The sequence below is a fragment of the Halichondria panicea genome, chromosome 15 (genome assembly GCF_963675165.1).
Source record: "Halichondria panicea chromosome 15, odHalPani1.1, whole genome shotgun sequence".
NCBI lineage: Eukaryota > Metazoa > Porifera > Demospongiae > Suberitida > Halichondriidae > Halichondria > Halichondria panicea.
Window position 1 is genome coordinate 1,585,104 of NC_087391.1, and position 23,661 is coordinate 1,608,764.

Below are 23,661 nucleotides of genomic sequence, written 5' to 3' on the forward strand. Positions count from 1 at the left end.
GGCATGTAAGTCGGCGTGTGTAGGGTCAGATTCTGCATAACCCTTTCCTTGCCATTCGTGAAATCTGGAACAGGAGCGTCTTTAGGTCGATCAATTAGTGTGGATCCGGCCTCACCACGCCTCCAAGTCATTCTATTAGTCTAGATCCGGCTAGCAATTCTAGCTGGGACTCCCAGTTCTAGCTCCTTTTGTTTAGCGTGTCAGAGACTGGGAGAAGATGATTGGCACTCCCTGGCTCCTTTGGATGTACAGCTGTCCAGATCCCTAGAACATACCCTCCATTCTGACGAGTTATCAGTGCATAGGGTGCTTACTAGATTCTTGCCAGCCAGTACAGTTCAAGCTACACACAGCACCGCTCAACTATTCTCTACCCCATTATCTAGCTAAATCTGGTCCAACTAGACAGCAGACACAGCTAGTTAATTCAGTAAAGCCAGGGGTAGCCCTACTTCTACGGTTGTTCAGTACCCACGGTAACAATTCCTCTGGGCTGGGCTAACTAGTTGAGCCACGCCTCCCAATTCTCAAGGCTAGGTACATGTCTCTGTCTAGCTGCTTCTTCAGCTTCTTGCTCAGTTTTGTGGCTTAGAGAAAGGCCAGCTACTCAGGGGGAAGAGTCCAGATGAAAGTCTGGCAGCCAGGTGACGTCCAAACGGTCAGTTATTCTTTCCACCAACTTTTTAATCTAGTCTAGTCCTGCTTGCACTGCTACTACTACTGCTGCCTACTGCTGCTACTCTTCCTAGCTAGTCAAAGGTTTCTTTTTTTTTTTTTTTTTTTTTTATAACTACATATGCACAAAGAGACATCAAAGCTTACATCAAAGGACACAGATTTTTAGCCTACTTGACTGATAAGGCGGTTACCTAGACTACAGTTTGTTTGTCAGGGAGGAGCTCACATACAACTTCATCTAATTCATCATAACGATTCCTTACCCATTGTTGTAATTTCTACAACAGATTGCCAAGGAAAGAGATAACGCTGTTTGTTTTTGCTTACTGTGGTGCTAAATCGTTCGAAAATCCGTGTTCGAAGTTCCATTGTTTACTCTATATGTATATGTCTAGGGGCCCACCCGTACCCTAATCGAATCCAAGATAGGAGGTACTAAGGCACTAGGCCTATATATATAGGTACAGGTAAGGTACGTACGTGTGTCCTTGCCATGGCAAAGAAGAATTGTAAACTGTGGTTGGCATGTGTAGTAGTAATATTACTACTGATTGTTCAAGGCTATTTTGTGGCAAAGCTTCTGAGCTCCAAGATTCCTAATCGAGAAAGTTTGACATTTGTACAGAAATCGGACATTTCCAAGAAAGACTACGTAGATGTCGATCACAAGGCAACTCAAAGAAACGAATTAGTAGACACTAAACCTAGGGCTGTTGATCGAGCAAATACGGAAAAAATGGTCGGTGGATTACCACAGAAAAAAGCAGCTTTACAACACCACCATTTAAAAAGACACCACTTAAATTTCTTAGCAGAGAATCTAGATAATAAGGGTCCTGAGCCCTTAGTAGAAACAGATGACACACTGACTCCACGACCTTTAACTGCTAACGAACAAGCTGGTAACAACATACTTTTCACATTGAGGACCACAAGGAAATTCCATGAGAAAAGACTGCCAGTTTTGTTTGATACCTGGCTCACTACAGTCAACACCAGTAACGTATTCCTGGTCACAGATGGAGGAGAAGATAAGAAATGGAAAGGGAGAGCTGGTATGGATGTTTTATGTTGTACGTAATGGTTATTACATGGCATGCAATGAGTGCCACAAACAGTTTATTGGCCCAGTAGTAGCTAGTGTCCTAAAATATCTACTACAAATGTACTACATATACAAGGGCCAATAGTCCGTTTGTGGCACAAACAAGGCCCGAGTTCACATCTACTACAAGGGCCAATAAACTGAATTGCCACGTAATAACTCTTAGACTGGAAACCACTCTCTTTTTGGGGGGAAAGGAGTGGCCAGCTGCCGTGTTGAGAGTTTCCCGTTGGAATGCAATTAGTACAAACCACAAAAGAATGCGTGGGGTACGTGTGATATTACTTTCCTAACAGCTAGACCACCAGTGATGCGTTATAATTGAGGCTTATATTAATTATTGTGTACAGTAATAGTTAGTGCGGTGATGGAACATGAGCATTTGTGACGTTTGCATTCTTGTGGGAACATGAGATTCTTCATGCGCACTGGGACAACTCTCAACACGGCAGCTGGCCACCCTTCCTTGGATGGTAATGTTTCATCTAGTGGGGGGGCAGGGGTGAAACTTCCCCCCAAAATGTTTGTATAATGACGTTATTACTGTCTGTGATGTGCAATATTATATTATAACTAGATTTACTGTGATGCACTAGCATGTAATAGAGGGTGTGGACAACAAAAATGTTGCGGCGTGCGCAAACCTCCCCCCAAACTTTTAATCCTAGATGAAACCCTGATGGTAATGTTTCCAAAGGTCATTTTCCCACATACATGGAGCTGTAATTATTGGCACTGCATTTCCTTTGATCTCCGAGGTCAAAAGGAAACAAATAATTATAGACAGTCCTCCGTATAATTATATATATCTTTTGCATTTGTATAGGTTACATGTAATATCATTTACACGTACTTATGCAGGACTCAAGTACATCGATGTTCCTTGCCGTGCATCATATCAAAGGTATACAAACAACTACCGTATAACGGGTAATTTTCGTGGGGGTAAAAATTTGTTCAACTCGAAAAATGGTGGTTTTAGTGAGTAAACATTTCGTTTAGTCTCAGTTGCCTGCACTGCATTCCTACGTTCCGGTAAGCCACGCCTACGTTATAATTTCGTGGAGGTCAGCTTGCCCACGAAAATAACGAATATTTTACCCCACGAAAATTACCTGCTATACGGTATATAAATTGATGTTGCACTTCTCTGCTATTATAGGAGCAGGATGTATAATTATGAGTGTGCTTGTACAACTGGACAAAATTTTTGCGGTTTTCGTGGTTTAATCTCAAACCTCGAAAATTTTCAATATTGAAAAACCTCTCTACTGAGGGGTGTGGTCATTTGAACCTCTATTCTCGAAAATAAAATAAAAAAATAATGTTTAGTGTAAGTGAAACTTAGTACCTCGAAAATAACCCGTTATACGGTATATGCAGATATGACCTTTGCTGCAAGGCTGGCACTGAGCTGTCCCTGATGTTCAGAGATGAGAACCTCCATTATGAGTGAGTGTATAGTATGTCCTTTCAGGTAAATATGGTTTGGTCCTTGTCGCTTAGGGCAAAGAGTGCTATGACGGATGATTAGTCATACCAACCTCACCATACACTCAGGTTTATCATTGGGATTCCTTATAAGTGTTAGTGCTACTACGCTAAGGGGTGGTGTTAATTGAAGCTCTAAAGAAAATATTTTTATGTGGGTTTTAAATTTAATAATCACATTTTTATATATGAATCTCCTTCTCTCCCTTTAGTTGGTTATGCCATGTTGATGACGATATTTACGTACTGTTGAAGTCTTTAGTTGAGCAGCTGTCAAAGTTCCGCCCAAGAGAAGAACCAATTTACTTTGGACGCTCTGGATCAGCTTGGACTAAACCCAGAGCTGTGATACACGGGGCAAAGTACGGGAAGCCTGGACAAAAGTATCACTTTGCTGTTGGTGGGATGTATTGTCTAAGTAGAGCCATGCTGGAGCTCGCCGAGCCTTATCTAGTGTGAGTTACATTATCATAGATAGAATGGTTAGTCCATTTCGGATCCATGTAGTACTCACTGTGGGCGTGTGCATTAAGTTTGATTTCTTTTTCCAGCAACGCTAACACTAGAGCTAGGCCTGAATGTGTGTTTAATTGTTTATAGCAACACATTCCCCTACTTTATCTTAGCTATTGTATCATAGCTCTGGGCTAGAACTGCATGCCTATTGCCTCCATTCTTCAAGCTGTTAACACTCATAACAAAATTTGCTGTGGATTTGTTGGGCCTACATTAAATTTACACTTGCTGTATTTACCACAATACTTTTGCTACATGTGCAGAGGTGGGCAAGAGTTTGCCTATATACTGCCTCCAGCCTCGATCCCAGGCCGCACTTCCCACTTCACTTAGGGAAGTGGGCCTGGTATCGACTGCTTGCGCATGCGCTAATATCCCCCGGTATCTGGGGGCTTTGGATAACATCGTATATTCTCAGTAAAACTATGACATCACAACGAAGGGAAGTGGATTGAAGGAAGTAGATAGAAAGTTCGATTGAAGGTTTCTAGCCCATCGGATAGCATTCTCTGATAGCTACCCTTAGCCTGCTATGTTAACAAAAGACTCACAGCCTGCAACAGTGTGGATGACGATCGTCTGAAAGGAGTGAAAGCTGAGACAAGAGCCTATATGGACAGGCCACGCCCATTTAACACTATCTTTGGTGAAAGTCTACTATACTACTGCTACTGGAAGAAAATAGCAGTACAACAAACCTACACAGCTCTGTCTCTAGCTAGCTAGCTATATAGCTCTGTGTATGACTTTTAAGATATTTTCTCTGATGAATCCAGTATTATAGGAAATTTTACGGGAAAAAAATCCAATAATTTGGCGCATGCGCAAGCAGTCGATAGCAGGCCTTCTTTTCTATGAAGGCCGGTGAAGGAGGCTACCATTCTTCAAGCTATTAACACTCATAACAAAATTTGCTGTGGGTTGGTTGGCCTACATTAAATTTACACTTGCTGTATTTACCACAATAAATACTTTTGCTACACGTGCAGAGGTGGGAAAGAGTTTGCAAAATCTTGCAGCAATACTCTAGAGCCAGAAGATGTGACTGTGGGCGTAGTGGTAGGTGAGTAACATCCACCGTGGTACATGTAGATCACTGTATAATGTACTGTACTAATGGTTTATAGCATATGCACGTATATATACATTGTATATTGTGTACATGCAGTTATACACTAATCCTAAATAATCGTATGATGTACTGCACTGGAATTCCTACTGTAAAGCAGTGCAATTAATAGCGTATCACACCCGGAGCAGTTGCATGTCGTCAAGCAAGTTAATTGCACGGGGATGTTTTCAAATGATGGCCGTAACAATTAAAACTCGGGAAACTGCATCAATACTATGGTTACTCGTGCAATGATTAATAGGGTTAATTATAACTCGATCAAAAATCATAATACAGTAGAACCTCGATTATCCGGACACCTTGGTTCCAGAAGCAGGCCGGATAAGTGAATATGCCGGATTATCGAATAGATAAACCACGCCTTGATCCACCCACTTTATTGATGAATAGCAGTACCGCATGTTGTCTGCGCATGCGCAAAAGAAAAGCAGGCATGTCTCCATGGTAACAGCTGCAACGCGCATGCGCATTTGAGGGACACGCCCATTTTCTGAATTATAACTGCCAAGCCGGATAATCGAGGTTCCGGATAATCGAGGGCCGGATAATCGAGGTTCTACTGAGGTAAATAGCACAAGGCAAATTAGGCCATTGCTTAATCCCATACTGCACACTTAACTAATTACGTTATGTTGTATATATGTGGCAGGCTAAAACATTCTAAGGAGCAAGCTACCCCCTTTTTCGCAAGAGCAGTTTAACTTTTGGCTCAATGGGCTTGATTATTGAAGTGTCAGGTACTGTATCTGGTGTTTTAATGTCAGTTTTGACATTATATTCAAATGACCGTATAGCTGGTTATTTTCGAGGATTGACCTCAACGTCGAACCTCGAACATTTAGTGCCTCGAAAATTGGTTTACTTTTGGTTGAATGACCTCTCTACTCCAGGGGTGTAGTCATTCTCAATCCTCAAAAATAAAATCCAGGACATGTTCAGTTTCAGCGATCCGCCAAAATCTAGTGCCTCGAAAAAATGAAAGCACGCCGGTGCTGGATGCCTTGGTGGATGTGTCAAAGCTACATAACATAAAGCTACTAGATTGCTAATACACGATAATAATTATGATGAGAACATTTTTGCATTGATTTTTCTGCATGCATGCACATAGTTGGGCGGAGTCCAACCAACGCGAGTGCCTTGTGATTATCTCCAACTCCCTCAATTTATTATTCGTACGTATATTCACAACGATAATTCATAATTGTAGGAGTGTTACTGAATCAGAGTCTGTCAAGAACGGCGATGATATACACCCACGGATTGGAACTATGGAAAGAGACAAAGAGGTTCCCAAAGGAGCTAGACAAAAAGGTATGACATACAGGAAAGGTATATAACCTTCTTGAGAGTTCCCCTCACAGTACCGTATACCGTATAACTGGAAATTTTAGTGGGTATTTGATTTGGCAGATTTTTACTGAAGATCGCCAAATTTAACTGCCAAATTAAAGTTTTCTAGTGGACACAACGTCATTATGCCTTGGTGCGCATGCAGGGAGGTATACAGTAGTGTGTTTGTGTGTAGACTGCTACAGCTGCTTAAGGATCAATGAAGTGTAAGTGAGAGTTTCTATAGGCTTCTAGTCACGTTTTCAATTAGTGGATTTGCTTCGTTCTCGAGTTATGCCTAGTTTTGCTTACTTGGAATAATTATTATTGCATAGCAAACCTTATCCATGGAATGTTACTACTCCACTTAGTAGTTAGCTCTGCACTAGAACACTAGCTGCAAGAGTGAGAAGAGAGTTGCAAGGCTCTACTGATGCAGCATGCAACCATTAATTTTAGACTTTATACTTTGGCATCGTCTTTAGTCACTATTTGAGTTTCCCTGTGATTACAGATGCAGCAAAATTACCGTAAGAACATTATGATGTCTGTGTGTATTAGCAATAGCTATATAGTATCTTTATGTTATGTAGCATCCACCGAGTTATCAGCACCCGCGATGCTTTCATTGGTGTAGTAGCCCCGCCTGAGACACCAAATTAAAAAACCGCCAAGTCTGTTCAAATGGCTCATTTGCCAAATATAATACCCGCCAAGTACCCACCAAAGTTTAGTATAGCAGAGGTAATAAATAATAAATGGAGTATAAATTTAGTTTTTGCGACAGTATCCATTATTATTTTTATTATTGAACACAATTTTCATGGCTTGTGAAATCTGCGAAATCCGTATCGCTTATTATGACATCATGTACATGCTCATTGTGGTCAGACATCAGTGGATTGTACTACTGTTGTATATACAGTCAATGCCTGGGTAATACAGTGTCACCAGGATGTAGTCGATATAACTGATATCAGACCGATTCAACCAAAGCACCGCCCACCTACCTATTAGCTTGAACTGGAGTGCATTGATGCGTGGTAAAATCCAATGCAGTCGGGTAGAATCCTGCAATCAGATTGGTCCATTAGGTAATGATCCTTGAATTTTGACATTATTACACAATCAGCAATAAGTAGGTTATTACGTCATGCCCCGTGCTGTACTGCTAATACAACTCTTGCCCTCGGGCTCGGGTTGTATTAGCTGCTTCCCTCTTGCATGAGTAATAACCTATATACGTACATGTGTAGTACTAACATAATTATGTTATGGTAACATCATTGTTTTAACCACAGATTGCTTATGCTTACGGCTGGGGTGCAGTTCATTGGGGTGCGCCCGCACAAATCAACCATATCGTTGTGCCTCAGGCCCTCTACTCTATAAAAGAAGACCAAACACAGTGAGCAACACATGCATACCATGTACAGTAAATGAGGACATTTTGGGTGCTTGTTTCTGATTAACTATTGAATTTGGGTACTTAGGTCGTAGTTTTAAATTTGATGTTAAAGCTTCGATATCGAGCAAAAGCTAAGTAGCTAAAAAGCTCAAACCTGCACGTTGGCCTAGATGTACACGCGGTTTTGACTCGAGGCTCTAGACTTACTAAACCTTGCAGAGGGTTTGCACTTCAGTGCTCTAAGTTGATTATAGGCACCAGTAACTGTATACTAGCTATTTCAGGGAGCACATGTAGGTAATGTACTGTAATGTCTCGGAGTGGTGCTTATAACCGTCGATCTGGAAGTGTTCCATCTTCTAGATAGTGGATCGAGTTCGAGAGTAATGGATTCTTTAGTTGCTCTTCTCTGAAAGATATACCGTAAGCAGGTTATTTCGCGAGTGTACATTTTTTGCGGAAATGCCTTTAGAAAGGTTTTCCCTTAGCAGCCTTTTTGCAGCATGCATGCAATATTAAAATTCGCGGTTATAATGTTCGCGGTACATGCTTAATCCATGAAAACCACATATACCCTCGAAATATACCCGCTATACGGTATATTCATGGGAGGTATACATGTACATAAAATCTACAAGTGTCCCTGAGTAGTAGCCAACCTAACTTCAAAGGTGTATGTAGTACTTCAGTTTACCTGAGACAATCTTCCGGATTACATAATAATTATTTACATGCACTGAAACTCATATTTGCAGTGTAACTCGTACATTACTCGTAGTCGTACACATTTTGAACTTGTTGGCATCTCCTTTTTAGCAACTATCATGAATCATAATTATGGTTGACTCTTTTCACGTACCTATGTAAGGATGCTGAAAGTTCGAAGTCCATAATCCATAATTATTACCGCCGTATATAGCCGGTAATTTTTGTGGGCAAGCTGACCTTGATGGAAATTTTACTCATGACATGGTACGTAGAAAGTTAGGGCTTAACAATGACATCTGATTCTAGCTAGTCGTTTGTGTTCAACGTTCAAAGCTGTAGTTATGTGGGGGGTACCTCGAATAAAGGCCGTGTGTAGTTAGCTAGCTGCCAACGGTGTGGTTTACTGGAAAACATGCAAGTGCATCTAATGAAACAAACAAAATTGTGACTCATGAAAATCACAGCTGTTCAAGTTCAACGAATTTTTTACGCCCCACGAAAATTACTTGCTATACGGTAATGGCTGAAAGCTAATGAACAGTGTGGATTTGCAGCTCTTTTCTCATGCAGCTACCAATTTAAATAGCTAACGTTCTAGTGCAGAGCTAAAAACAGTGTCTAACTATTAAAACTCGGAAAAAGAAATCAAAACAACACAGACACACACACGCACGCACGCACACACACAAATAAACACCTTGCGCACCCGAGGCATAATTATGCCAGGGTACAGGGACGTACATCAGAGCGAATGAATGCAAATTGCCCTACCAAACCCTTCATTAAGTTGTTTACTATAAAGCTGGAGGTTCCATTGTATTCTGTTCTGTAGGCTCAACTATAATTATTGATATATTCAACTGTTTACGTGTACACATAATTATATTACATGTAATTAATTATGCATACAGGTGCATGTAACATGTACACCATTCAATGTATTAATTGTATCATTAATTCTGCTGCAGATTTTACTCTTTACACTGCTTTCTCCACCCAACACTGTCCACCTGTATAAAAAAAGGCACAGGATAATGTTAAATCACGAAAGACACCAAAATAGTCTTGCTTTTATTATTATTTTTGGACGAATTTTGCCTCATCATTAAATTAATCATCGATTATTTGTTTATAATTTTTATAAAGACTAACATAATTATAATTGTATTTGTAGTCCATTGCTATATATACATGTAGCAACAATATTTGCAGTGGGGTGGGATGGCAAACTGGTACTGAGGCTACGTATGCATGCATGTTCGCAAATTAAGCTGTAATTATAGTGCATGGCCATGGGTGTATACAATTACATGCAATTGCAACCTGTACGGCTGTCCTATACAATCCACGATTCATTCACTTCACTATAGCTACACCCCAACCAATTAGAACATGTTAGCAAACAGCTAGTATCGATCATGCATTAAATTATCATTCTGCATGCATGGTAATACATTGTAATAGATTTGGTCAATAACATTGAAACTAAGCGACAAAAACAATAAATATGATGAAGAAAACAATGACCACAGCGAATACTTTCATCATTAGCCAACGGTTCGAGGTAATTCCTTGGAAGTATTTGAGCAGTTCAGTGTGAGCAGCTTCCACGTTGGTTTGTGTCTCACTCACGTTAGCATCAATCCTGTACAGAATAGAGACAGTAATAATTATTCCATGTACCGTATAGCGGGTTATTTTGTACGTATTGAAGAGCATCATACATTGAAAAGCATCATGAAATTATTCTACCGCAATAGATTCAATGTCACTATCCTGAGTTGTATGAAAATTACCCGCTATATGGGTGTCATAACAATCTGCTTAGGCAATAGTACAGCATAATTAAATAGGTTACCTATACCTGAGAAAAAAGAATGTAATATGAAACGTATACCAAGAAATCTATACCTAGAGAAAAAGAAATGCAATGAAACGTATACAAGAAAAAAGAATGCCTACATCTATATGCATGTGTAATGTAGAGAAAGAAAAAATGCAATGCTAGAGAAAAGAATGTATAATAATTATTACATGGAGGCTATTTCCAAATTACAACCATAATTATGGCCTACCGCCTACCATGCAGGGTTTCATCTAGGATCAAGTTGGGGGGGGGGGGGTATATATTATATGCTAAGCACATCACAGTAGATCTAGTTACATATTGCACATCATAGACATGCATGCAGTACTAACGTGGTGATGTCATCATGTGTGGGGGGGAGGTTCACCCTTCCTCCCCTCCACTAGATGAAACCCTGCCTACTAGACTAATTTAATTAAAACCACTTGTATTTATACACAGACTCTAACGAAGGTCATGAATTTACAATGACACAGATACTAAAACTTTCCTTCACTGATGTGGTTTGCTATCGTTATTATATAGTGTTGCTTAAAAGAACATTAATTATATTAACCGTACTTGGATGGACTGCGGGCTAACATTACCTTCGAATACTAGCCCTGTGATAGGATCAATTTATACTCGTCCGGGACAAACATTTTTTACTGTCTTTTATGCTTACAAAGCCTACAGCAAATAGACTCAAACATTAGTCTTCAAACCAGTTCAACACACTCATTGGACCGGCAAAGTGAGCTGTATATCAATCAATTCAACAGTTACCATTATGCACGTAGTCACTACACAGAAAATCACTAACTACTTTCTATGAAGACAGGTGTGTTACCCCAGATAATATAGTTCTATTATACCACCACTAATTGATCTATCTCTTTGACGGCTGCAAAATCCGGCATAGTCTTGCTCTTTTTGTAGTATGCATTGTGCACTGCATGAATTGTTGCTAGGGGGAGGTCCTTTTATAGTGCTGCAGTCATGTGGTATAAGTCAGATATACCACACCTACGAGGAAGATATGCACCCCATATATCCTCTGCTACTATGGTTACTCCGAAGAGTATGTAACCACGGTAGCGGAGGATATACTGGGTACATGTCCTCCGAGTATACTTGTTTAGACAGAGACACATAAAGTTGCAAAGCATAGATACAGTCAGTGCCACACCATCAGAGAGCATAACGGTACTAAGCATCTTACCTGACAACTTGCTCCTCTTGCTCCTTGACCATCTCTGCCAGCTGCCTGAAGATCGAGCCTAGCTCAACAATGGTCGAGTGGATGTTGTCCATTGCCTCTGCCCGCTCTTGAATGTATGTATCCTGTATGCAGAGGGTGGGAGCTAGTAGTTAATAGGTGGGATATTAAGTGTGTGAACATTAATACACCATGACTGTGTAAAAACTGCATGTTTAAAATCCACTTTAGAGCATCGAAATGCTAAATCCTCGGCAGTTAGATATGGGGTGTCATTTATGTCAAAACACCATGACTGTGTAAAAACTGCATGTTTAATGTAGATGAAAATCCACTTCACTGTATCGGTCTAAATCGGTCTCACATGTTAATAATTTGGTCTCACGCTTTATTAAATCGGTCTCCCCCTTTCCTAAATCCGCCTCCCAATTTACTAAATCGTTGTTCCGATTCATTTCCTGCAGCTGCTAACCCTCGGCTGTTGACATGACATGAATAAGTATAGAAACCAGAGGAGTGTTATACAATAATAAAGAAGCAACACAAACCACAATTTTAGCGTTCTACTTTAGGGGCCCTTTTCCACTGATCCTGGTAAGCCATTATGTGAAAAGCAGTATGTATGAGCATACATGAAGCAGCGTCTAACACGGGCAATAATAGATAGCAATAAGATTTGCGAGCTAGGATAAGTACAGCCACACGGCTTTGAAAACCGCAGTGCCAGACCAACCATATGTAATGGAACTAGGAACACAGCAGAGTCAGCAAAGACGCCTGAGGTGTTACAAATAGGGTAGTCTAATAGTAAAATCTGCAAAGAAACCTGGAGTTATCTCTCAGAACTCCTGTAGTGCACATGTGAATAGCGTGCCTGGAACTACAGTATAGCCATACTTAGCTAGCCTGTAGAGCCAACGTGCAAGGTAAGTTTCTTATCATTTGCTTGCTTGTATTCAATGACGAAACTTTAACATAAAAATCTGCTAGGAGATAATTATGCTGTAAACGCAGTGCTATGGCAGCTAGGTGAGCAGACTCAAATATATATAAACAGACATAATTATACGTAAAGAAGAGACAGACTGACAAACCAATGCATACTACTATAACCCGTGGCCCCCCACGCTACTTGGCACCCACATATACATGTTATTATATGTACAGTGCATGTGTCTTTTATAGTTACCTGCTGTTCTAGAAGCTGCATCTGGTTGTGCTGGTCTTTAGACAAAGAGTCCATGTCTATACTGACACTGCCATTGCGATCACTTTGCATCAACACAGAGCCACCTATGCCAATAAAAATGATGGACTAGTGATTTAGAGATGTGCACACACTTGTACTGGTGGGTGGTTTGGTACGAACCACCTCTTGAAAAAATCACCACTTCGTTTATCGCATCATAAAGAGGAAAATTTGTGTGCTGAATTTAGATGAGGATTGAAAACAGCGACCACTGATCACTTCGAAAATTTGGGGCCCATCCACCAGGTAAACATTACAAGCGTTAGAAGCTACCACTGACCTCCCAATGCCGGAGAGCTGGTGAGTGACGTGGACACGGTTGCTGATGAGAACTGCTCTCTCCTCTGCTTCTGTTGTTTCAAATTCTGTCAAGAACAAGACATAATCATCAAAAGATGGTTCCCAAGTGCATGTGATTGAAATACATATGAATGCAGGTGCACAGTAAAAGTACATTTTCACAAAGCACCACGGGTACTGATGCTTCGGTGGAAGCATAGATTGAAGAGTTAGAGGGATAGGAGACAGTTGGTATTTTCGAACACGTCCGCGCTACGCTGCGGTTCGAGGCCATCACAACAATACCTATTTAATTCTACACCCAGTGCATAATAAACTACAAGTAACTGTGCTTAGTCCGTGCAACTCACTTATATTTCAAGGTCTATACCTATTGTAGTAGTCATAACCAGCACGCTTACACGTTACATGTTCCATTAGCTCTAAAACAGCCTTGGGAACTTATAACTTTATTGGAAAGTATCTTTTTACTGGGTGTGGTCAGTCATTAGCAAGTACTACACGTGGCTCATGGACTAGGCGTGTTATAAATTGCTGAAAGAGATGATGTCTCGAGGAAACACAACTTTCTTATTTGAGGGAGTTACCCGGCATAATAGCCTCGTTCATAGGGCGTAACGCGGATAGTTTTCGAGGCTCCACTGCAGATTCAAAGTAAAATCATCACGTGCACCACTCCGTTTCCTATCCCTCTAACTCTTCAATCTATGGTGGAAGCTACATGAATAGTTTGCACGCAGGGAATGATGAAATGAGTAGGAAATGATCGACCGTGATGTTGCTAAATGATGTTCAAAGTTCAAAGCAACAACACGTGGTAGACTGAATTGGGAATGTGCATTGATGCGATAATTGATGCAATGGCTGCTCATAGATATACATGTAGGCAGTGGAACTTTTACAGCTCCTTTATAACTCTGGCAACTAAAATAGCAGGGCTCTACTGCAGAGACAACTACTAAGTAGAATAGTTACAGATATTCCACACAAGGGTAGGTCTAAGCTGAGACTAAATGGCCTTCCAAGTAAGTAACTCGAGAACTAAGCTTTAGTTTGCAAATCAAATCTGACTAGAAGCGTCTAGAAGTTATCACTTGCACCTGCATTGCAACGGTAGAGCCGTTACATCAGAAATACACACACAGACAAACACACTACCATATACCTCGCTGAGCATGCGCGCCCGGAGCATTATAATTCACACACAATCTAAATGACCTACGCCTAGGGTGATACATATGGTTGTTGCCAAGCTACATACTACCATAGATTGAACTCTTCAATCTATGATACTACACAGCTTTTGGGAATGCTCTACAGGTACACCTCATGCATTACCACAGCACTATATGTACTAACACCCACCTCTGTTCTCACTTCCAGCACTCCTTTAAAGTCCTTGGACAGGTCCACTAGTTTGCTCTGAAGTGAGACCACTACGGAGGATGAGTGAGAGCGCATGTGCTTTGTCTCTCCGTACGACTGGCTCTTGACTCTCTGTTGCAGATCAGCAATGTCAGAGTTGAGTTTAGAGAGGTCTTGCTTTATGACTTGCGTCAGCTCCTGGATCTCAGAGGTGGGGTCTCCAAACAAACTCCGCCCTCTGGCCACTGTGGGGAAGGAGCAAAGGAAGGAGGAACCATTTGACCTTAGTTAATTAAGGTCACTAATTAGTTTTTGTGAAGCTTCGCCTGCAGTGCATGAATGATGCATAGGCTATGCTTTATGCCAAAATGTGTATTAAGCCATAGCAACTCAAAATGTCTATTTCAAGTAGAGGTCATCTTTAAATCTTGCCAAATCGGTATAAGAGGGATAATAGCTGGCCACTCCTAGATGGGCGTGGCCCATGGTTAATAGGTCACGCCTATTTAGGCGGATACCTGTTCAATAACTTATTGACAGATTTCACACACCTACTAAATGTTACATGTAGCTCAGCCTGAAAGCATTCTTATTGTTTGTGGGCCGTTCAAACTAAAGGCCAGAAAACGTACCATAGCTCTATGGAGGTCCAAACTGAAAAAATACCTAGTCAGCCTTAGGGTTAGGGCTAGGGTTACGGTTAGCCAGCCTTACCATTTATAAAATAATGACCTAAGGCTAAGCCCCTGGAAGCAGTGCATCAACCTTACATTCAGTGAGCTTCTCTAGTTTTGTGCAAGTACAGCTGATGTCATATCCAATTCGCCTAGAGGAAAGGAGGAAGGCACATGATGAAACAATGCAATCCCATAGAAATTGATATAATACCAGTAGCTCCTAAGAGAGTTGGTGACTTACTTTGCAGCCCTCATCACTTCTGAGGGTTTGAGTGATCTTTGCCTCACTGTCTTGTTAGGAGACTGTAGACAAACACATACATGTACTCGTATGACATAGATACACATACAAGACTCGAATTACGATCAATGTATATGTTTACACTATTATTGGGGTGTACACGAGAAAATCAAACCTCTTCGAATACATAATTAAGACAAAACTACACAATCAAGATACACCTACATGTATACCACGGAATCTTGTCTATTGTGGTCACACCAAACACGTTTATACCAGTACTGTTTCTGTACTCACCTGATAAGACTGCAAGGAACTAACTACTGAGGAGAACTCGGCCGTTCTGTCTCTGCCAGTTGTCATTGTGTCCAATATTGGTGTGGCGGTGGGTGTGGTCTGAATGAGGGGCGTGGAGTACGTCTGTGTAAGAGCAGGGCTTGTGGAGTCAGCCTGATAGATTGTTTCCTGAGATGGATACTGACGACGCCTGGAGCGAAGACTAGCCAGCGTGTTTTCTGTAAAAGATATATAAAGAGAGTAGCTATGAAATTTGACACAGCAGTATAAAAGTAGACACAAACTAGACCTTATTAAAGAAACATAACTGTAGATCAATCTACACTACACTGATTTGATGTGTGTACCTGGTAACTGGATAGTGTGCTAACAGGATCAGAGAGTTTTTTGCTGCTTGTTTGGATCTTGTGTAGCTAGCCTCTTGTTATTGAATTGTTGACGTTGCATAATGAGGTCATTCATTCTATTTAATGCACATTTATTCTAATAAGAGCTCGAGTTACTTTGTTGAGTCCAATAGCTTGTGCTTTGCGCTTGCTAGTATGTTGTATAGATGTCTGGACAGTCAATGGGGCCATCTAAACTGTTTATAATATCTATCATCATCTTCATCGAGCTACTAGCACCAACATTGGAATCAAAGCAAGAAACAGCAATCAACGATACCACCATGCAGAACAAGTACAACAGTCATGCAACAATAGATGAAAGAGACTGTATACCGATCAGTGAGGAGAAGGGAAGCTCCTGTCATCAAGTGGTCCTCTATCAGCCAGTGTTCCCTGTCTTGCAACAAGACGAGCGACAGTTTGATATTGTAGGCAAAAAATGGATTATCCGCCAGCAGTGGGACCAGATAGGACTCTCAGCTGTCATCTGGGAAGCGGTAATGAAGTAGTGGACTCTGTCTGTAGTACACATGTCATCACATGAGTGTATGAATTGTGCTCATATAGGCCTACATCTGCATGCCTTGTGTTTCTAAGCTGAGCTAGATATACTGAGTAGATCTCTACTAGTGTTATGAGACTGCAGTGTACATCATGCTATATCATTATGGTACTGTGACGCAGCTAGTGTGCAGTCATGAATTCCCCTTTGTATTCATGCCCAGGCGATTGCTCTAACTGAGTATCTCGAGACACAGGGGCCTTCTCTGCTGACAGGACGGAGTGTGATGGAGCTGGGAGCTGGTACAGGCTTAGTCGGAATGGTGGCCAGTTCATTAGGTGAGTGTCGCCAGCTGTACGTATAATTATAGATCTATAACAATTTATAGTTGTCATTACATTGCCTAGTCAATTTTTATTCTCAAGATATCTCAATCTACAATTTCACCTTGGTAGTATATAAATTTTTGACGTTTAGAGTGATGATAATAATACACTCGAGCTGGATGATATAATAAAGGGACATGGGTGGTTTTGAGCTATAATTATGTTATTTCTTACTCAGGTGCTCAAAGGGTTGAGATAACAGACAAAAACATAGCGTCAGCCCGATCTAATCTAAAGTTGAACAGTGAAAATATCCAGAGAAATAGTGTGAGCGTCCTGGAACTGGAATGGGGAGTAACAGATCTATGTTCATTCCAAGCTCCTTATGATGTCATACTGGCAGCTGATGTGATTTACATTGAGGACACATTTCCTGCTCTCCTGGACACTCTTTGGGAGCTCAGCTCAAATGAAACTCTGATTCTACTCTCTTGCAAGAGACGTTACGATCGAGACGACAGATTCTTTGAGTTGGCTGAGAAAACACAGCAATTCAAGTATGAAATCATTATGAGATGGACAAAGTCAGACAATGTCACAATATATCGCCTTGTTAAAAACTTTGTAGATACAAAATAATAGTGAAAGCTTTGTCAATTGTCTATAGTCTGTAACAGTACAGTATAGTAAGAGCACGCAATAATGAAAGCCTTTAGCTACAGTAGGAGCATGCACATAGTTTCTCCTTGCCATCAGTTTCATCCAACTTTCTCTTTTGTAGCAACTCCTTTATTTTAGCCTCCAACTCGCACAAGTGTGTGTCTTGAATGTGTGGTGCAATCCCTCTCATCCCCTTAGCTAGCTCCATGGCGTACTCGACATTGCAACCACTGGGACCTCTAGAGTTTACAATCTGCTGAGCTAGAGCTCCCATTTCTGTTGGACCCAGGTAGCTTGGATTCGTCTCTGTGGCAATGTACACTAGAACCTTCATTGTGGGCTGGTGGTTTGGAATAGCAGGGAAGAATTCCACTTGGTGAGTTTTATAGCCGTCAATTTCTCTTTTATCTAGGTAGGCCATTGTTTCAGAGACATCTTGTGGTTTCACTTTGTATGCAATGCCCCATGTCCTGTCTTCCTGAATTTAATATTGATACAACGTTAAAATGCCCTACGGGAAGGCTAAAGCCGTACGTACCTTTGATTGTACTAGAGTTACCACTCTGCCAGGCTGTATGGATTGAAAACATAGACATTATAATTTTAGTGTTTGTGGAAGTCGTACAATGTAGTAGATCTATATAGGTATAATTTAAATATGTCATGCTAATGTACAGCTTTCGGAGTGCCTCTGTGGTCGGTGCTCCCCTGCCAGAACCTCCTGGAAAATCCACACACATAGCCCACCACCTTCTCCTGGTAGGGAAAATTGACCTTCCATATTAGAGAACCATAACCAAACAGCCACACAGGCTCTGTATTTGGCACTACATCCATCTGTGCTCCACTCATGTTCTTCTGTGTCTGCTGGTACGGATCGTGTCTGCTACATCATATCATTTGGCTTTCAAATAAATCCGCCCTCATAAAAGACCTGCCTCACCAATGGAAGAAGGCAGTACCGATACCGGTACTAGTGTCTCCTCAGTGTGTGTGGAATGTGGTGAGAAGAATGACCAGGCTCTATACAAGAAATTCACTGGAGGAGCCATCCAGCTTTCTCAGTGTGTAAGATAACCTCGCATGCTGTATGAGGAGTGTCACTTTGTATGGCATGGCATTCATTGACATTGTTGGTATAATCATTTAAAACTTATCTTGTGCGTAGGTCAAGTGCAAATGTGTGCTGGACAAATATGTGGAGTTTGATGCGGTGATACTATTGTTGGATATTCTCCTGCTCAAGATCCAGACGTATCGCCACCTCATCTTTAACTATGGCCTCACCACCTCCTTCCTCACCAAGTTCTGTGTCCTCCTCATCCTCTGCCAAACCTATATCCTCACATTGGTGTATAGTACATCTTGATGGCTGGTCAATAAAAGGCCGGAACCTATAGACAATGTCACTGTGATTTAATCGATTGTCCTATCCTACCGATTGCATGCATTTCCAATCATTGTGTGAGCGTCTCTGTATGTATTCCTGTATTTGATGCTGTACTTGTTGTCTTGACAATACGTATGTGAACATTCCAAACTCCGCAGCCTGGGTTTGAATGATGCCTCCACCCTTACACTACAGGTCCACTTCCATTCTTTGCTCTTACAATCCACAGCAGGTACTATAATATAGCTCTTAATCACTGCTTGTGGGTAAATATATCCTCAGCACAGTTTGCTGTACTTGTACCGTCTACTGTATTATTTCCTAGAATTGGCATGTCTTTTGGCTGTCTCTTTTCTACTTGTGAGGGTTTTCTGTCCTGTCTCTGCTAAGTGAGTCTTTAACTCACAGTATGCAAGTGTGTATTACCTCCTCCTTCAGCAACACGCTTAGTGGTGTGTTTCGAGCAGTGGTCATCTCCAGTTTTGGTAAGCTGACCTCGGTGGCAGCTGTCGTGTGGACGGGGGACTACTTCTTGTGGTTACCCACTGTCCTCGTCCTACCTGCCCACATCCAGGCTTTCAGAGGTCAGCTCCCATTCTGATGAGAGTGTCTGATGTTTGTTAACAAATAGCGATGGGGTAATAATTATTTTCCCTAGTGTATTGCCAAGGAGGTATTGTAAAATCCCTCATATAAATTATCCTGTACATGTGTGTACGTGTGTATTACAAATTATCTAGTCTTCTTGTGATCCCACCCCGGCTGTGAACCTGCTTGTTTTTGCCTGTAATCTACGATGTAATCTACGATGTGATCATAATCATGTATTTTGATCTAGTATAATTATATACATTATTGTCTGTTTACCCTGTTGCTGTAGCTCTCCTGGACGTATCTCTGTCCCGGGCCTGTGCGATAGTATTACTACAGAGTGCCTTTATGTATTACGCTGACTACATCCTCAACCAGTGGAGAACACACATACTTATGTACTTGTTAACATTACCCTAGCTATAGCCTCTACTAGTACCTAATTAAGTTCATTTTGTGCCGATTAGTGCACCTGACTCATGCACGATCATAATTTTATTATGCAATTGTAATTTTTGCTGCAAGATTGAATTAGTGAAAATTGGTGAAAAATTAATTGTGAACACAAAGTACTCAAAACAGACAAAAATAACTACATGACATAACTGTATTGGCTAACAAACTTTTTATCAGCTATCTGATGTTTTAGGTCTATAGGTATTAGGAATTTTTTTGCCTCTACGGAGCGCTTTTTGTTTAATAGTATTTTGTGTTTCTTCTGGTCTCGGTTTATTTTTATGTTCAGCGTTAGCTTTTTCTCCAGTGGAGACAGTCTCAAAGTATCCCGACCTGATGATCTCACAACACATGTACGTCTCCCAGGCACAGACACAGGTATGCTTTCCCTCTTGTTTTCGTTTTTCCCTGGCTTCAACGAGGAATCTTTTCTGGTCAATACACCAGTGAAGGGTTGGGTAGATATGGCAGTGAATAGACTTGAACCTGGAGGAAAAGAATGACAAATTAATTATTATGATAGTTGATTGCAAAGGACATGACATGTTGATTACACCTTCCATTTGGTATAGTTACAGAGTATATGCATTGCATGCTTTTAAAAGTATACGTCATTACAGTCTAAACTATATGATGTGCTTGTCAACCTACTGTGTGAGATCCTCGTCGATACTGAACAGTGCCCCGGGGACAAATACTACGTTAGGCACAGGCATCCAAGGAGCACCAGCCCCAAACCCATTGGAGAACGCTATCTGCGTAAACAAGAAACATTGGCTGATTTACACGACATTAAATTCAAACAAACTTTTACAAATTATGACAAAAACAATGGTCACTCGCAAACAAATTTCATTGCAGTATGAAACACTGGGTGTACATAATTATATTCACCAAAGAAACAACGTTGACGTCATTATCTCTCCTCTTACCATGTCTCTGATGTAGGGGGAAGGTGTAGAGGTGAGCAGGTCCAATCCATGGGTCCAGATCATCTGTGTGTGGGTGAGTGGCTTCCTCAGTACTGCACCTGTGAGCCGTAAACAATTAGTACCAATGCCTACAGACAGAACTTTGTGTTGCTTCTAAAGCCTAATTCAATGACAATCACTTTTCTCTAAGTATACATACAACCACAGAAATTCGTTACTGTTGCTTAGAAGGAGAACAATAATACATATGAGTGCTACAAGTGTGTAGCCGAGAAGCCACCATTGCTCATTATCACTCCCAATTGTACGTAACAGCTGCTCACCAGTGACTAGTCCCACTGTGACGTCCTCAGGCATTTGCGTCTTGCTACAAGACTCGTTAAAGGCATGGCAACCACTGCAGAGATCAATGGAGTGAAAATGAACGTGTATACTTTCTTGCCGTATAGATTTAAGGTAATCAAAACAATAGTTGTAATGACTAGTTGAATAATTATAGACTTTGAGTGAGTAGCTATTTACTGTTAATACAAGACGACACTCACACTAGATAAGTCTTGGCGAGCTCCAACATGGCTCTACTAAGACAGTACATTCCTCCAACAGCAAAGTGATATTTTTGTCCAGGCTTGCCCAGTTTTGAGGTGATGTTGACAATGCGAGGAGAGTCCCATTCAGAGCCAGACCTTCCCAGATACACAGGGTCTGTGCGAGGGTCGAACTTAGAGAGTTGCCGGGCCAACGGTGGTACATGCACATACATGTCATCATCAACATGGCATATCCAGCTGTGTGGGTGTTGAGAGAACACAGATGTACTAATTGTTTGTGTACACGCTGCAGTGATAACATAATTATGAATCCTTACACTGAGGTTCGAACTCATACAAATGAACTCACTCAAAGTGCTTATTCTCAGGCTGAAACATTAGCTCCAGCTCCACTCCTGCCTTGCAGCACAGGTCCACTCTGTGAACAATAGCACTACTAACTTCCATATACAGCTGCAATAATATTTAACAATGACTATTTACCAATGCTATGAATTACATAATGAATGCAAACACGGATCATAGAAGCTGCACACTTACTTTAAGCCCACAACCATCTATAATAGTTATTGAGGCCACATTTTGGCCTTATAATTTTTAGGAAGATGAAATGTGAGCAAAGGGGCTGCATTTCATAGTACAGATAATTACACAGACTTTGTACCCTATCTACGTACAAAAACAACTCACCTGTTGTGGGTGTGTCCAGACTTGGCATTGATGTAGTGCATGCCCACCTCCTCCAGTTGCTCCGCTAGCTCACTGTCTTCATCATCCGTCACCAGGAACAGCGACTCGGGATACAACGTCATCACCCACGTCTCAAACATCACCCCCAGTCTCGTTTCATGGTAATCTTTCGTCGTTCGTATGGTGAACATAATGTTTCTACCTTGTTCTTCGTGAGGGGTAAGTTTCCGCATCTTTTTATTTGAGCATTCGAGTAATTCTTCAACAGAACCACTGCAAAAGTCTTTTAAGAATTGAGTGAGATTGCTGCTTCTGCCTAGAGATTGAATACGGGCCACATAGTCTCTAATAGAGACTCCAGATTTCAGGCCAGGGATTTTAAGCGATTGACGGTATGAATCCATGGGATTGACTCGAGCTAAAAGTGATTTCAGTTTACCACTTGTTTTGATTATTTTCAGTTGATGTTTCTCCCAGTTTTTCATTAGCTCTTCATTCTTACCTAGTTCTATAGATTCTGATTTTTTTGACGGACGATTCAAAACTCGACGTTTTTCTGTGGTGGATACATCTATATATCGTACTGTAGCTCGCCTTAAACCAGTGAATTCCCTACTAAAGTCATTAGGAGGCTTCTCTTTTGTATCTAGCCCAATATCTTGTTTGTACTCCATATGACCGTCGTCGTGCAATTCATGTTTGTTGTCGTGCAATTCATCTTTGTCGATAGGCAATTCATCTTTGTCGTAGTGCAATTCATTTTTGTCCTGGTGCGATTCATCTTTGTCGTGATGTTTAGGAGCTTTTTCCAATTCGTCCATACCTTCTTTGGACTTTTTTCTCTGCACTATCGTCTCCTCGAAAGCATCATCAGTTAGATTTTCATCATCGTCCATTTGGGGAGACTGTTTTACGGACCTCATATTTGCAAGTGATACATCGGCTGCTGCTGGAGAATCCTCAAAGTCTTGCAAACTTCTCGGGTGATGTTTTGGTTCCAGTAATGATGCATGTACAAGCCTGGGATGATGCACTGAGGGACTGAAATAATTGAAGAGAGCAGAGAGAATGAAGAGTTGGGCTATCAGAGTCAAGAGCACAATGGCCATCATACCCAGCACGCCGTTCCTTTTGAGCCTCATCTTGAGAGTTTATTTTTAATACCTAAGTTTGGATTGAGATATAAAAGTTGCATCCATGAAAGAGACTAGAAAATATAAACATCTAGACTCTGTATGAACACAAATATAGAAAGAGCCAGTAGTAAAATTAAGGCTGGTAGTATATTACCTTACCTAAAGATTCGTGTACAGTGTGTGATCTGATCTGACAGAACTGACAGATCGAAGCTTTATGTCCTGGAATCTCTTGTCAATAAGGGAAAGGTCGATAAACCAACAAAAATATCAAATGAATACTATTAACTCTTCAATTAGGCATTCCTTCATTATTATTGAATGTGGGGTATATATAGCTCAAGGAGATAAGCTACATGTACATGTTTACAGGAAAATATATTTTAATGACTCTTCAATTAGGCATTCCTTCATTATTATTGAATGTGGGGTATATATAGCTCAAGGAGATAAGCTACATGTACATGTATACAG

General features: G+C 41.0%; 6 protein-coding genes across 6 annotated transcripts; 3 read left to right on the plus strand and 3 right to left on the minus strand.

Moving 5' to 3' along the window:
* The first annotated feature begins 59 nt into the window (after positions 1 to 59).
* Positions 60 to 9,573, plus strand: LOC135348880 (beta-1,3-N-acetylglucosaminyltransferase radical fringe-like). Its single transcript, XM_064547259.1, has 9 exons — positions 60 to 1,330; positions 1,409 to 1,733; positions 2,645 to 2,687; positions 3,167 to 3,235; positions 3,487 to 3,729; positions 4,780 to 4,853; positions 6,133 to 6,236; positions 7,556 to 7,662; positions 9,339 to 9,573. The coding sequence occupies exons 1-9, from the start codon at positions 1,172 to 1,174 to the stop codon at positions 9,403 to 9,405; spliced, it is 1,191 nt and encodes a 396-aa protein (XP_064403329.1). The 5' UTR covers positions 60 to 1,171; the 3' UTR covers positions 9,406 to 9,573.
* Positions 9,574 to 9,804: 231 nt separating this feature from the next.
* LOC135348911 (syntaxin-5-like) lies at positions 9,805 to 16,025 on the minus strand. The gene is made up of 9 exons (XM_064547301.1): positions 15,912 to 16,025; positions 15,565 to 15,782; positions 15,268 to 15,329; positions 15,120 to 15,175; positions 14,350 to 14,594; positions 12,965 to 13,049; positions 12,625 to 12,728; positions 11,439 to 11,560; positions 9,805 to 10,015 (listed from the first exon to the last, which is right to left on the minus strand). The coding sequence occupies exons 2-9, from the start codon at positions 15,628 to 15,630 to the stop codon at positions 9,856 to 9,858; spliced, it is 900 nt and encodes a 299-aa protein (XP_064403371.1). The 5' UTR covers positions 15,631 to 15,782; positions 15,912 to 16,025; the 3' UTR covers positions 9,805 to 9,855.
* LOC135348915 (protein N-lysine methyltransferase METTL21A-like) lies at positions 16,025 to 17,428 on the plus strand. The gene is made up of 3 exons (XM_064547306.1): positions 16,025 to 16,450; positions 16,679 to 16,793; positions 17,020 to 17,428. Exons 1-3 carry the CDS (start codon positions 16,118 to 16,120, stop codon positions 17,418 to 17,420), a joined length of 849 nt encoding a protein of 282 aa, XP_064403376.1. The 5' UTR covers positions 16,025 to 16,117; the 3' UTR covers positions 17,421 to 17,428.
* On the minus strand, positions 17,334 to 18,293 carry LOC135348929 (putative glutathione-specific gamma-glutamylcyclotransferase 2). Its single transcript, XM_064547324.1, has 3 exons — positions 18,117 to 18,293; positions 17,980 to 18,012; positions 17,334 to 17,919 (listed from the first exon to the last, which is right to left on the minus strand). Exons 1-3 carry the CDS (start codon positions 18,291 to 18,293, stop codon positions 17,494 to 17,496), a joined length of 636 nt encoding a protein of 211 aa, XP_064403394.1. The 3' UTR covers positions 17,334 to 17,493.
* Positions 18,294 to 18,319: 26 nt separating this feature from the next.
* Positions 18,320 to 19,974, plus strand: LOC135348922 (protein ARV1-like). The gene is made up of 6 exons (XM_064547312.1): positions 18,320 to 18,509; positions 18,610 to 18,778; positions 18,974 to 19,063; positions 19,157 to 19,220; positions 19,270 to 19,415; positions 19,712 to 19,974. The coding sequence occupies exons 1-6, from the start codon at positions 18,387 to 18,389 to the stop codon at positions 19,840 to 19,842; spliced, it is 723 nt and encodes a 240-aa protein (XP_064403382.1). The 5' UTR covers positions 18,320 to 18,386; the 3' UTR covers positions 19,843 to 19,974.
* Positions 19,929 to 23,647, minus strand: LOC135348799 (uncharacterized). The gene is made up of 8 exons (XM_064547145.1): positions 23,347 to 23,647; positions 22,052 to 23,215; positions 21,711 to 21,779; positions 21,356 to 21,598; positions 21,134 to 21,207; positions 20,811 to 20,908; positions 20,530 to 20,633; positions 19,929 to 20,364 (listed from the first exon to the last, which is right to left on the minus strand). The coding sequence occupies exons 2-8, from the start codon at positions 23,191 to 23,193 to the stop codon at positions 20,052 to 20,054; spliced, it is 2,043 nt and encodes a 680-aa protein (XP_064403215.1). The 5' UTR covers positions 23,194 to 23,215; positions 23,347 to 23,647; the 3' UTR covers positions 19,929 to 20,051.
* Between the last annotated feature and the right edge of the window lie 14 nt (positions 23,648 to 23,661).